General features: G+C 61.4%; 1 protein-coding gene and 1 long non-coding RNA gene across 3 annotated transcripts in view; one reads left to right on the forward strand and one right to left on the reverse strand.

Moving 5' to 3' along the window:
• Positions 1–2,822: 2,822 nt before the first annotated feature.
• Positions 2,823–4,893, reverse strand: LOC122241527. Its single transcript, XR_006221721.1, has 3 exons — positions 4,822–4,893; positions 4,507–4,650; positions 2,823–4,034 (listed from the first exon to the last, which is right to left on the reverse strand). It is a non-coding gene; the product is annotated as an uncharacterized LOC122241527 (long non-coding RNA).
• Positions 4,894–5,880: 987 nt separating this feature from the next.
• IRX2 (iroquois homeobox 2) overlaps positions 5,881–14,329 on the forward strand; it is a 91,236-nt gene continuing 82,787 nt past the window's right edge. The window contains exons 1-5 of one of the 2 annotated variants that reach the window (XM_042997953.1): positions 5,881–6,167; positions 7,470–7,875; positions 8,127–8,858; positions 9,646–9,720; positions 10,433–11,155. In XM_042997953.1, coding sequence (XP_042853887.1) covers positions 5,919–6,167; positions 7,470–7,875; positions 8,127–8,858; positions 9,646–9,698 — 1,440 coding nt within the window. In that variant the 5' untranslated portion in view covers positions 5,881–5,918 and the 3' untranslated portion in view covers positions 9,699–9,720; positions 10,433–11,155. Of the gene's footprint in view, positions 6,168–7,469; positions 7,876–8,126; positions 8,859–9,645; positions 9,721–10,432; positions 11,156–14,329 lie in introns of those variants that run through there. The other variant, XM_042997959.1, reaches the window with a different exon arrangement.

Genomic DNA, 14,329 nt, shown 5'->3' on the forward strand with positions numbered 1-14,329 from the left:
TCCCTACCTTCCTCTCAGCAATTGAAGCCAGCACTGCAGTGAGAGACATTCCCTGTGCCTGCACCCTGGGGCCTAGTCCGGTGGCCTCCAGTGGACGGGAAGTCGCATCTGGGCCACTCTCTGATTTCCCATCACTAGGGAGCTGGGGCATCCTTGAGCCTTTTCAGACCTGCTCTCCGCAGAGTCTGTTCCTATCTCGGGTCCATTTTTCCACCAAATGGCTCGTCTTCACTCACGGACTCTGAGGATTCTTTCTGACTCTGCACAGCAATGCTTGTCCTATCTGCAAACGCTCCCAGTGTCCTCCCCCTGGCGGGGGTCGGCCATTTCTACGCTGCCCAACTGAAGTTTTCATGGTGACTGTTTTGGTGCAATTTGTCAAATGGCTTCCGCACGCTCTCCGGTTTTTCAAAAGAAAAACAAAACAAATCCAAAGCAAAGAAGAAACAAAACCGTCCTGCCCTCCCTACCTAAGCAATCCCAGGTGTGCCACAGCCTCCGGGAGAGCTTGGTAGGGGCCGGGCTGGCCTGTGCGCCTGCCCTGTGCCCCCGAGTCGGCGGTCTGGGCGAGCTGTTTTGGGGTACACACGGCCGACGAGGAGTGAGCCCGAGGCGATGCAACACGGCCCCAGACAGGCGCTAAAGCAGCCGTCAGACGGCTGAAGAGAAGCCTCCTTCGCCAGCGTATTCCTGCGAGCGGGGGTCCTACCTGCTCCTGCGCCCGCGGGCTCCGCTCGGTCCGCGCCGCCGGCCCCCGGAGGTGCGCCCCCCGCTCGAGCGGCGACGGCCAAGCCCGGGGGGGGGGGGACGGGGGGCGCTGCCGCGGGGCGGGGAGGGGGGCAGCTGAGTTGTCCCGAACACTGTTTGCCTTGCAGAAACACTTAAAAAAAAAAAAAAAAAAAAAAGCCGAAACGCGAACCAGGAGCACAACGAAGCCAGACCCCGGCCCGACCGCCGCTCTGTCCGCGCAGGAGCGGGGAGACCCTCCCGGAGGCGCGCGGGCGCGTGTCCGCGTGCGCGCGCGGGGGAGAGGCCAGGGGGCCGGGGGGGGGGGCTCGCCCACCTGCCTCCCGCGCGGATCGCTGACCCACGCGGGCCGCTCCCGAAGCGGGTCTCCGGGAACGGAATTCGGGCCCGGGGGCTGCGCGCCGGAGGCGGGGGAAGCGGCGGCAGAGGAGCTGGGAGGACGCGGACGGGGGGAGGCGGGGGGCGGGCAGGGACAGAGGCCGCCGGACGCGCGGAAGGGGGGACGCGTCGGAGGCGGGCGCCGCGGGGAGGACGCACACTCGGCTGCCCGCGCGAAGGGACCGGGGTCTGCCGTCGCTACGCTCGAGTCAGCGACCGGTAACGAAACACCGGTGCCTGGGGAGCCAGAGAGGTGCCCTCGGTGCTGGGGTCCCGACGCCACGGGCTGCCCCCGGCCTCTGGGGGCCGCGCCCTCGGGTCTCCTCCCGCGAGGCCGCAGGCGGCTCCAGACCAGGGGCGAGGGGACTCCCCACCCCACCCCCACCCCCGCCTGCCAGGGTTCCCCGCGCGCTCGCTCTGCGGAGACAGGTCTCACCGGAACCGTGTTTGAGAACCTCCGAAGAGCGCCGCATCTGCAGCCCCGTCAGACGAGCCCGGAGGTACCCGCGCCGGAGAGAGATTCGCGTCTCGTTGGGACTTGCTCTTCGCGCAGTTCACGGCGGCCAGCGCTGCTTTGCGAGAAACAGAGGGAGACGGAAACAAAGGAAGTTGCAGACCCGAACTTCGTGACCCCCGACTCCTTCTGGCTGCGTTTGCTGCAGGGCCCCAGGAAGTCGTGGGCCAGCAGCGAGCCGGGATTCGGAACACGCTGGGCAGGTGCCCTGACGCGCGCACGCCGATGTGGCGAAAGTCACAGCCCTGGGGGCAAATGTGTACGCTTCACCTTAATCGACCCCCCCCCCCCATTACACGTTCCATTTTGTAAGTGTTGCCACCAACCCTACAAACTGCGCCCATTACCCGGCAGTGAGACAGAGTGAAACAAGTTCGTGCGCGGCTTCGGTTCATCGAAACGCCCCGGCCTAGTTTTCCTTCTTCCCCAAGTTAAAGCGACGCGGGCAGAGGTAGGCCGGGCCGAGGCGAGAGCGCCCACCGCCGTTCAGTGGCCGGGGACTGCGCCGGGGCCACCGCTGCAGGGACCAGGCCGCAGCCGCGGGCCACAGCGCCCCCTCGCCGCCCGCGCGCACGACTCCCGGGCCCGCGCCGCTCCCCGGCCTCCCCGCGCCCCGCCCGAGAGCCCAGGGCCGACCGAGTCTGCAAGGCGGCCCGGCCGGCGCCGCCAGCTCCTTCCGAGAGACCCTCGGGCGCAAGCCCGGCTCCAGGCCTTTCTCCGCGCTCGGCCTCGCAGGACGCCCCGGCTCCTTGAAACGTGCGTGTCCACGCCGACTCGCTCTAAAGGCACCGGCGGCTGTGGGGACAAGACACAGAAATGCGACGGTGTTAACTTCTTTTCATCAGCGCGCGGAGGGGAGGAGAGGGAAACCGAGCCCGAAACCGCGCGCCGCCTACGTGACGGTTACGAGCCATCGCGCTGTCACCGCAGCTGGCCGGGGCTGCCGCGCGGGCCTCGCCTCTGTCCGCCGCTCCGGCTCGGACGCCACGAAAACAGCCGCGGCCGGGCGCCCGGACACCCCTCGCCCGCCACCAAAGCGCCCGGGTCCCCGCCCTGCTGCACGGGCGGCCAGTGGGGCCCGGGGCCAGCGGCTCGCTCCCCGCGCGGCCTGCGCCCTCCGCGGTCACCGGGGACGGAGTTCGCCACCCTCGCGGGCGGCCGCGTGCCGAGCCACCGCGTCGGGCCTCCTCGCTTGCAGCCTGTTTTTCCCACTGACTTGTTTTAAAAGAAGAGCCAGCCAACTTTAATCCAAGACAAGGAAAGTGACTTTAAAAAAAAAAAAAAATCCGGGAGCTTTAACGTGAAACGAAGTTTATATATTCCAGGAACAATGCGGAGCGTAAGTTTTAATGTCTCTGCGTAGGCATGTTAATTTGCTACAGTCACTACCAATAAAAGCGGCAGGCACTGCGATTCGACTGCTTAATAGTGCGAGGTAGACGGTTTTTATTAGTAGCAGGCAGCAGGATGGAGAATTTGGATTTCAGCGGAGGGGTGTAACTGCGGGGGGAAATACGCGGGGGCAAGAGGCTGTCTTCAGAATCAGCAGCTCGCGCGAAAGAGGCGAAGAGGAGACAGCCGTGGTGGAGACGCGCCCTGGGCGGCGGGAGCCCCTCCAAAGCCACGTGGCCTTGTCTGCTTATATACTTAATTGATGTCAAAATCGACTGTATCCGGAGCATACGCTCCTGCTCCAAACTGGGGATGTTTTTGTAATAATTCGCTGTTTTCTTTTCTGCCCCTGGCAGAGATCAGGCCCAAGGGGGGTGGAGGGAGAGAGAGGGAGGGCGAGGGGACGAGCCCCAAATGCTAATGAAACACAGCAGGAACTGGCCTTTGGAAATGGAAACATTGCAGGCCAATCATCCTTGGTGATAAACATTAGACCTGATTTTTTTTTTTCACTTAAACTATCTAATTGGAAGCGAACCCCCGAAGCCTGCAATCTGATCCGTTGGCTGTTGCGTTTGTCATCCCACCTGGGTGACTCTCTTTCGAGGCCTCTACCTCCCAGAATCCCCTCTCTGGAAGACCAAAAACATCCCAGACCCCGACGCTGGTATGCTCCCTCCATTTTCTCTTTCCTTTTCGACACTTCAATAATTGCTGTAAAGTCTGCCCTACACTGAGTTAGGACGGCCCACGTGGGGCGGCAGCGTGGTGGGAACCACGGGGCTGGGTCCTCCAAGTGGCCCAGCGTGTGGGAAGCGGCGATGTGGAGGTTGAAGCCAGGGGGCTGGATTTTAGGAAGGGGGGAGCCCTGGGCAGGCAGGAGCCCGAAGACTGGTGGCGGCTGGAGGCAACGGGCACCTACTAGGAGCCAGAAGCCTGCAGGCCACGGAGGATGGGTTCTTCTCAAGCCCGACACCTGAGTTTGGGACGGGCTCCCCTGGACCTAGGGAAAGACAAACGCAGCTTAACTATGTCTTCAAAGTTCTGCTGGCCAACAGGACTGGGCTGCAGCCTAGCCCGGGGTCTGCCCCCGCAGGACCTTAACAGAACTCGGCAACCGGGCTGCCAGGGTAGAGTGCAGCGAAGTGTGGGGGCGAGAGGGCGGCAGGCCGAGCCCTCACCTGCAGCGATTGGACCTTACAGGAAACCTTTCCGAGGCGGCCTCTGGGGAAGGGGCACCTGTTGGGTGGGCGTCAGCCCAGGACCGCACACACGGATACCCGGTGGACCTCCTGAGCAACCCCCCCCCCCCCCGGGGACCAGTACCCCCTCCCCCAGCACCCTCCTGCCCCTGGTGGGGGAGGGGTGGAAGAGGGGCAATGGAGTGAAGTGTTTTCTGGGGCTGGGGTCCCAGGGCCCGCCGCTAAGCATCTCCCCTCCGGGCCCCCAGAGGCACGTCCCGAGCCGCCAGTTACCTGGGCTACCTCTGCCGCTGCCTGCGCTCCTGCCAGCGGCCTGGCTCCTTCTCCTTCCTCCCCAAGTGACAGCAAGGCTTCGCTTCGTGCCAGAGGCGGTCTGTCCGGTGACAGTCATTCTCTAGAATGCTTTACGACACACGTCTGACGGAGGAGTCAACTTATTAAAATAAAATCAAATAAAACTCCCGGGGGAGGGGTGGCATCTTCGCGGGTGGGACACGGGCGGCGGGTGTCTAAACCTTCCCCAAAGCGGAAAGTCCTCACGCCCAGAGCCCCGGGTCTCCGCTGTGGACTTCGGGGCAGCAAGCTCACCTCTGGGCCCTCCTGGCAGTCCGCGAGGAAGGCGCCCGGGATCCGGGTCCCGCAGGGACACGCGGGACGGCGCGGGGCAGGCGACCGGACCCGAGGCCACGCGGGGCGCCTTCCACGGCGAGGCAGAGGGGACCCGGGAAGGTGGAGGTGAGAGCCGCGCACGCCACCCCCAGGAGGACCCGGGCCGCCGGCGCTGCCACCCCGCCCTCCCTTCGGCCCGCGGCTCCCGGCCGGAGCCTGGGGACACGCGCGCGGTCACCTGGGCCGGCCTCTTCGTAGCGCAGAGCGGGGCGCGGGCCGTGCGTCCCCCAAGTGGACCAGACCGGCCTGCGTGCGGACGGCCTCCGCTCAGTCCCCGCGGGCCGAACGGGGAGGGGGGGGGGAGGCAGTGGCTGCGGGGGGTGGGGGGGCACGAGGAAGGTGACGGGGGCGGCGGCGGGGAGCAGGCCGGCGGAGGAGGGGGGGGGGCGGCGGGAGTACGATCGAGTGGGAGGGGGCGCGCGCCGGGGCTCGGGGCTCGGCCGGGCCGGGCTGCGGGGCCGCGGGCCGCGGGCTGGGGCTGCGCGGGAGGCGACTGCGCCACAAAAGCCTGCGCGTCCCTCCCTCCTTCTCCCCCGCCCTCCCGCCGCCTCCTCCTCCTCCTCCTCCTCCTCCTCCTCCTCCGCCCTCCCCTCCCCGCCCCTCCCCCGGCCGCGGCCCGGCAGCGGGAGCGGGCGGAGCGGGCGGAGCGGGCGGAGCAGGGGAGGGGGCGGGCGCCCGAATATGCAGATGAGCGCGTGACGGACAGCTCCGCGTTCCAATGTCCCTCGGAAACTCGAGCGCTCCTTCCTCAACTCCTCACTCCCGACTCCAGACTCCCCCAAACCCCGACCGCCGGCCTGGCGCGCGGCTGCGCCCACCGGCTCCGCGCCGCTGCCGCCGCCGCCCCGCCGCTCCCCCGGCCCGCGGGCCTCGCAGGCTAGTGCGCGGGTCGGCCCGCCTCGGCCCGCGGCCCCCGCGCCCGCCGCCGCGCCGCGCCCCGGCCGGGCGTGGATGGAGGGCGCCGCGCGCCCTGCCCGCTGCTCGGCGTGACGCGGGCCCGGCGCCCCGCGCCCACCATGTCCTACCCGCAGGGCTACCTGTACCAGGCGCCCGGCTCGCTGGCGCTCTACTCGTGCCCGGCGTACGGCGCGTCGGCGCTGGCGGCGCCGCGCAGCGAGGAGCTGGCCCGCTCGGCGTCGGGCTCGGCGTTCAGCCCTTACCCGGGCTCCGCGGCCTTCACGGCGCAGGCGGCCTCCGGCTTCGGCAGCCCGCTGCAGTACTCGGCCGACGCCGCCGCCGCCGCCGCCGGCTTCCCGTCCTACATGGTAACCGCGCGCGGGCGAGTGCCGGGGGGGTGGGGGGGCGCGATCGGGACGCGAGGGCGCGGGGAGGGTGCCGTGGGCGGTGGCTCCGGGGTCTCGGACCCGGGCCGTTCGCGCCGCTGGCGGGCCCGGCCGGCCCGGCGACGTTACTCAGGCCGGGGGTCCGTGCAGCTTCTCCCCTGGCTCCCGGGGTGACGTTCCCAAAGAGCCCGAAAAGTGCGACCCCGCTGCTGGGGTCGGGAATCCGTCCCGGGTGGTCCTCGGTTCGCGCGCCAAAGCCTGGCGAGGGGTCCGGAGCGGGCCGGGGGCGCGCTCCCCTTGGCTCGGGGAGCGGGTCTCGGCTCCTCTGGGGCCTCCGCGGCGACCGCGGAGCGCTTGGGGGTTACTCGTGGGGCTTGGGGTCACCGGGTTGGGGGAGCGGGGGGAGCAGCGGGCGGCGGCTCCGGGACCCCTCCTGGTGCGCCACGATCTCGGCCTTTATCTGTCCCACAGGCCGAGCTTTCGAAAAACGGTGTGGGCGGGCGTGTGGCAGCCCCGGTCGCCGCGCCCGTCCCCTGCGTGCCGCGGCCAGCTACTGCTCCCCCGACCGGGGGTCGGCCCGCGCGCCTCTGGTTCCGCAGCTGGGCCCGGCCCGGGTGCTGGTGACGCCCGTTTCGGGGGAGCGAGGCCGTTACGGGGGGAGCCGGGGGGAGGGGGGGTTGTCGCCGCAGCCCGCCCTCGGTGGGATTCCAGGGCAGCGGCCCTGTCGCCGGGGCCTTGGCGGAGGCTGCAAATGTCTCGAATTTAAACGTTAAAGGCTGAATTAAAATGCTAATTACCGCGTATTTGAAGAATTCGAAACGGTGACTGGCTTCTGAGTTGCAAATTGGATTTGCCGAGCTTTAGAGCGGTGAATAGCCGAGCGGGGGCTCTGGGGTGGTTTTTTAACCATATAAGGGCGGGGAAGGGGGAGAAGGGGGAGCCAGCCAGAGAAATTTAGATATCAAGAAAGTACCTGCGGGCCTGTGTCTGTGCACGTCCGTGTGCATCCGTGCCCGCAGCTCAGGGACAACGGGGGGAAAGTTGTGAGGTTTTAGCAAAGTGAAATAGTTCAAAAATTCGAGGTTAGAACTGCAGCGTTTTCGTGGTCAACAGCCTGTCTTGCGTTATGCGCTGCGGGCTTTTTTTTTTTTTTTCCCCCCTGCTCTTTTGCTGCCGGGAAATGAGGCTCCAGCGCGGTCCTGACCCTGGGAACGGCAGCGTCGGGAGGGCGGGTGCGGGCCAGGTCCCCGCGCACCCCATTCACCAGGCTCTTGTCGGTTCCAGGGCGCGCCCTACGACGCGCACACGACCGGGGTGGCGGGCGCCATCAGCTACCACCCGTACGGCAGCGCGGCCTACCCTTACCAGCTCAACGACCCCGCGTACCGCAAGAACGCCACGCGGGACGCCACGGCCACGCTCAAGGCCTGGCTGAACGAGCACCGCAAGAACCCGTACCCCACCAAGGGCGAGAAGATCATGCTGGCCATCATCACCAAGATGACCCTCACGCAGGTGTCCACCTGGTTCGCCAACGCGCGCCGGCGCCTCAAGAAGGAGAACAAGATGACGTGGGCCCCGAGGAACAAAAGCGAGGACGAGGACGAGGAGGAGGGCGACGCGGCGAGGAGCAAGGGGGAGAGTCCAGACAAGGCGCAGGAGGGCACCGAGACCTCGGCCGAGGACGAAGGTGAGCGGGGCCGCGGCTGGCGCGAGGCCGCGGGGAGCTTTCTCCCCAGGCGGGCGCAGAGCCGAGGTCCGGGGAGACGCCGCGCGCCGCCACCCAGGATCGCGTGGGGCCGGTCGAGTCCTCGGGCGCTTCCCGGGGGAGGCCCTGCTGCCCCCGCCCCGGGGTCGTGGCCGGGGTGGGGGATCACGTGGGGGGCGCGGGGGGTGGGGGTGCTGTCCCCGCGCACCACAGCCATGCCCGCGCCCCTGCAGGGATCAGCCTGCACGTCGACTCGCTCACGGATCACTCGTGCTCGGCCGAGTCGGACGGGGAGAAGCTGTCTTGTCGGGCGGGGGACCCCCTGTGCGAGTCGGGCTCGGAGTGCAAAGATAAGTACGACGACCTGGAGGACGACGAGGACGACGAGGACGACGGCGAGCGGGACCTGGCGCCGCCCAAGCCCGTGACCTCGTCGCCGCTCACCGGCGTGGAGGCGCCGCTGCTGAGCCCCCCGCCCGAGGCCGCGCCCCGCGGTGGCGGCGGAGGCGGCGGCGGCGGCGGCGGCAAGATGCCCCTGGGCAGTCGGACGTCGCCGGGCGCGCCGCAGCCCGCCAGCAAGCCCAAGCTGTGGTCTCTGGCCGAGATCGCCACGTCGGACCTCAAGCAGCCGAGCCTGGGCCCGGGCTGCGCGCCGCCGGGGCTGCCCGCGGCCGCCGCGCCCGCCTCGACCGGGGCGCCTCCGGGCGGCTCCCCGTACCCCGCCTCGCCGCTGCTCGGCCGCCACCTCTACTACACGTCGCCCTTCTACGGCAACTACACAAACTACGGGAACTTGAACGCGGCGCTGCAGGGCCAGGGGCTCCTGCGGTACAACTCGGCGGCCGCGGCCCCCGGAGAGGCGCTGCACTCGGCGCCCAAGGCGGCCAGCGACGCGGGCAAGGCGGGCGCGCACCCGCTGGAGCCCCACTACAGGCCCCCGGGCGGCGGCTACGAGCCCAAGAAAGGTAGGCTGCCTGCGGCGCGCGGGTCCCCGGGGAGCCAGCACCCCCCAGAAAGCCGAGCGAGGGGCCGGGGCGACCCTGGGGCGCGGCAGGGGGAGCCTTTGTTGTTGAAGGGAGGGCAGGGAGTAGGCGGAAAGCCGGGCTCCACCAGCAGTCGCGGGGAGTGGGGGGGCGTGTAGCACGGGGTTGGGGGGGGGGAGGGAAGGGCCGAGCGCCCCTGGCCTTGCAGGAAGGCTTGCCCCTAATTGTCTCCGTTTTACTTAGCTTACCGTTGTTATTACTGTTAGTATTATTATCCTGATTGATTCGTTTTGGCAAAAGACCGATTGTCACCAAATGCAAATTGCAGTTTGCCTTCCCGTTGGTTGGGCTTAAGCTGCAGAGTGTTCTGGGTTCCCGGAGCCTCAACTGACTCTCCGCTCCCGCCTTTGCCTGCAAGGAAACAAACCGTCCTAGCAACTCTGAGAGTCGCCCGTTCTTCCAAATAGACAGCGAGAATCTCGGCCCCTTCCGCTGGCCTCTCCCGGGTGCCTCCATTGCTCATAATTCAGGCTGGAGTTGTTAAGACCTGTGGAAGGAACTCAAGGGGGCAGGAAGAGAAAACGGGAAGAGGAAACATGCCCCCAGTCTGTCTCCAACAGTGGGGGGAGGGGGGAGACAGTTCCCCCAAAGTGTTTTGTGCGTTTGGGGAGCGAGTGTGCATGGGTGTGCGGGCTGGTGGGTGTGCAGCTGTCTGCGAGACAGATGGCTCTGGGGTCAGGTTCTGACTAACTGCCCCCTCCCCTGACAGATGCCAGTGAGGGCTGCACCGTGGTCGGTGGGGGCGTCCAGCCCTACCTATAGAAGCCCCAGCTCAGCAATGCAAGTAAGTGGGGACCCTGGTGTCACCTCCCATCCCCCCCCCCCCCAGCCTCCCTCCACCAAGTGAGCTGTAAACTTGCTTAATGTATGTTTGCTGCCTCTGGTCCTGGAGTCTGAGGACAGAGCACTGCAGCGTTCTTTGGTCTTTTTGTTTTGTTTTGTTTTGTTTTGTTTTGTTTTGTTTTTCCTTTAAGTGGGAACCTAGCTGGTCTCTATAGAGTCCCCCCTTTGCCACTCCAGTTCTGCTTTGAAGAATCACTCCTTTCACTGGAATATGTATATGGCACCAGTGCTGTTGTTTCCTCTTTGAAAAATAGATTACTAAAATTTGGGTATCTGTATGCAGTGGGGGACCGTTTTTACTGCACTACACACATAAATAGCTCTGATGAGCTGGTGTTGCAGAGCGTGGGGCATCAGAGCCTTTAGAGGTGGTGTTTGCAGAGTAAGCCCGAAGAGAAGTGAGCCCCACTGGCCGTTTATCAGGCCTGGCCCCCGTGTCCAGATGGACTAGATAGGACCCTGCAGTTCGCCTGGCTCACAGCAGCATCTCAGAAAAATGCCTACTTTACAACTAGGCAAAATTACTAATCACACATCTCGAAGATGTTGGGAGAGAGGCGGAATCATTTCAGGTCGACTCATTTTTGTAATGTGATAATGTTGATGTGGAACTGAAGGATTTGGGATGATTTGGTTTTTTCCTTGGTCCACAGGTAGGTGTCACAATTGCTTTGGAAAAAAAAAAAAGTCAGCAGGCCATTCTCTCTCCCCAAGTTCATAAATATACAGATAGAAAAAACCCATCTCTAAATCCGGACTGCATCTTGCCCCACTGTAAAGGAGAAGGAGCCACAGACTCTGACAGAACAGACCTTTGTTGGACATAACGTGAATTTGTTGGCATAGTATAGCTTCCCCCGATGTATGTGTGACTTTTGAAAACAATCTTTTTTCTCAGGATATCTTGAATTGATCACTTCATTGCCACGGTATATATTCTATAGGTGTGATAGGATTTACTGTAAAATTTATTTGTAAAAGATGTACACAGTAGAAATAAAACGTGATTGAAGAACTTGAGTACTTAAGAAGTGGAAACAAATTTGATATTTATTTTTATAATGATATAAAGCTTCTAGTAATTTATGCAAGTTGTATTGCAATGGAATCTAAACTTTTTGTAAATAAATTCTGCCTGGTTTTTATTTGAACATTGCTGGTTATACAATCTTTGTTGGTTGTCTAACAAGAATTCTCTACTAATTTATATCTTAAATTGTAAATAAAAACAGACTAGTCTACAACAATATGGTGTTTGGGGCTCATTTTTCCTAGGAGAGTGATTTGGGTAGGGAGCCCCAGTTCGTAGCAGCCCCTCCTCGCCCCCCCCCACCCCAGGTGATATGACCTCAGGCATTTTAGTGAAAATGTGTAAAATAATCTCTCCCTTCTCCCGCTCAAAAAAAAAAAAAAAAAAAAAAAAAAAAGGAGGGGGTGGAGGAGAAAGGCAGATGAAAAAGAAATACACAGCAGGCCAATAATGTACACCTTTAGAATATTTATATGCACATGTATTGCAAGAAAATTAAGACTTTTGTGCTCTGAATATGCAAATTACTTGTTAGCCTACATTTTTTTTTAACTTGGCAAAATTCAATGACCTGCCGTACTTTCGCATCAGGATCCATTTTATATTTATTTCCATGCTGGCTTATTGAACCTCCTCAGGAACGTAAGCCTGAGAATCGCGATAAAAGCCTGCAGTGCAGAGTCACTCCTCCGACCATAAATTACTGATGGAAGTAATTGTTTATTTTAAAGCCCAAATTACCCAAATTGGCATAGATTATTCGGATTTATTGAATGACTCCGTAGCTCTCCTTTTCATATAACTCACGTTGAACGCAAGGCGAAAATCTGGGAGAAGAGATTTATTTTCCTTTCAGTGGCTCTTACCCTTACCCTGGGGGGAAAGAAAAGTGTAAACGACCTTAGACTGCGGCCTGGGCTGCTCACTCTCTAATTATAGGACAAGTCCAGAATTTGTAGGCAAGTAGCGTATTCCCTTTGACTGGTATCATAAAAGCAGCAAACCTGTCACCTTAATTTTCAGCAAAATTATATGGATATCCATATAATATAATTTCAGAAAAGAAATGAACAATCATTTGTTTCCTTTCCAAAGATAAATTGAGTGAATATAACTTACGGTTATAAAACAAGAATAATAGCTTCTTAGATTGCCCTTTAATCAATCATACACTTATCTTTCAAGAGGTTCATCTATTTTATTCCATGATTAATAATGCTACAGCATGAGCCCATTATTGGATCCCAGCGGGGGACGTCCCGGATGCTTTTAGCTGCTTTGGAATGGTCAGTTGGGGTTCATTATGGGCTGATATTGAACAATTTATAAAATCTTGTCTAAACATCTGCCAGGGACGATAGGCCGATGTGTCTGCGGATGGGAAATTGCTGGACCAGTTGATATTGACAAACGAATCTCTCTCCAGTGGCTTTTTGTGCAGTGGAAATTAGCAGCCTCTTGCTGGGGTCTTGTTAGAAAGGGTATTTGAAAGTAATCTTGGATACTTGAGGCGAAGCCGGGGGCTGTTCACTGGACACCCAGCCAGGCCAGTGGGGAGGGGCACCTGTGGTTTTCTCCCCAGAAGAGGAGCAGATCAGGGTTTTGGTTTTCTGCTCCTCCTTAGGCATTCGGTTGGTTTTGAGTCTGTAGGCTTTCGGAGGTTGGACAGAAAGCGAACCCTTCGTGTAGAGAGCTGGTTTTTGTTTTTTTGTTTTTTTTCCCTCTGTGCTGCCTCCCCGAGTAAGAGAGACCTGGAGTTGTTTGGGCTGAGCTCTTTCTTGGTGACAGGGGAGATTTTTCACATGGGAAACCTTGCCACTCTGCGGCAGTGCGTCTGGAAGAAAAATGTGAGGTCTGCAGACGTAAAAGGGAGCCGTGAGCTCTTTGCTTATTTGTGTTTCTGACATGAAGCCTTCATAGAATTTCCATGAAGATAATGATGTTTCCCCTCCTGATAGCATTTTCGATTGCCATATGAAGGGATAGGACTGGCTTGCTTTTATTCATTTTCGCCGTATTTCCTAAACCAGCAGGGAACAGCGTGCACGTGGCAGCACTGTCTGTTCCAGGTAATATTAGAATTTGAGCATTTTTAAGACTTCTCTGAGAAGCACGAAAGTTGATGACGTTTAACAGCTCAAACACGGAGAGACCAGGCAGGCCATGAAGAGAGAGCAGTGAAAGCACTCTGTCTCTTCCGGAAGTCGCAAGCAGGCCGGTGGGAAACCCAAACGCGAATCGATGTCCATGCCTACTTTCAGAAGTTGAGGCCTGATGGAAGCTTCCCCCTCTTTGGAACAGGAGGTGGTTTGACCTGCACGCGCCCATACGCGCCCGGCAGGACCCGGTCTCCGGACAACTGCCCCTTTCGATTGCTGGGAACCCAAAGCAGCTCCGGAGATTAGCTCAGCCTGACGAGTCTTCTTTGATGTTTCTGTGCCCAGCAAATTATCAAAGATTTCCATAACTTACTCACCCTGCCTCCCGACCTGAATTTCTTTCTGGAGAACTTGATTTTTCAATGCGGGCTAAGAACTTAAAACCTGCAGGTGTTTAGAGGGGGCTTTTGTAGCGAAAAGCAGAGTGATTTATGAGGTCTTCTCCGTGAAGATCTTTAGGGCAGATGAAGGAGGGAGGAGAGCGAGGGAGGGGGGAGGGAGGGGAGCGGGGGAGGAGGGGGAGGAGGCGGAGAGACAGCCGCGGAGCCCGACCCTTCGCGGGGGAAGGAAGTTGCCGTGGGGTCCGATTCCTCTTTGGGCGGTAGAACCTGGTGAGCCAAAGCCGGCGCCGGCCGCGACGGGCGGCGGCAGCCAGCGCCGGCGGGGAGCGGGGCGCACGGGGCCGTCGGGCCGGGCGCTGCGGCCGCGGGTCCCGGCGCTCCCGGGGCTCTCGGCGCGGCCCTCCGCGGCCCGGGCCGGGCGATCGGAATCGGCGCTTTCATCCCCGGCGGGGCCCGCGGGCCGGGCGCTGCCGACATCCCCGCGAGCGCTGGCCCGGCGGCCGCGGCCTCCCGCGCCCCGCAAATGTCAACATTTGTTCCCAATAAAAGAGTCATTGTTTCTGCAGAGCCGCGCAGCGACTGCCTTTGAAACTTGAAAAGAACTTCGTCCACCTTTGTCGGACGCGAGGCGACAGGGCGGGAGCGCGGAGGGGACGGGCCGGTGGGCGGGGGGTGGGGGTGGGGGGGGGCGCGGCTGCCCGGACACCTGCGGGCGCGCGCGGGGGGCGGCGGGGGCGGAGGACCGCGCGCCCTCCCGCCCGCGCGCGCTTCGGGGTCGCGGAAAATCGCCCCGAACTGGTTGCTCCGCCGGCGGGGAGTGAAAGGGGGCCGCGTGTTTGTCAACGTCGCGCAGTAAACGCGCCCCACACGGCCGCTGCTGGTGTCGGGTAAACGACATCAGTGTGAAAAACTCACTGCGAACCAACGTATTCCGTCGGGGGCGACCCTTTCCGATCGAAAGAACACCCCGAATTATTAGAAAGTTTCCTCCAAATAACCCTATGCAGTGATTATGGGACA

The sequence above is a fragment of the Panthera tigris genome, chromosome A1, assembly GCF_018350195.1.
Source record: "Panthera tigris isolate Pti1 chromosome A1, P.tigris_Pti1_mat1.1, whole genome shotgun sequence".
Lineage (NCBI taxonomy): Eukaryota > Metazoa > Chordata > Mammalia > Carnivora > Felidae > Panthera > Panthera tigris.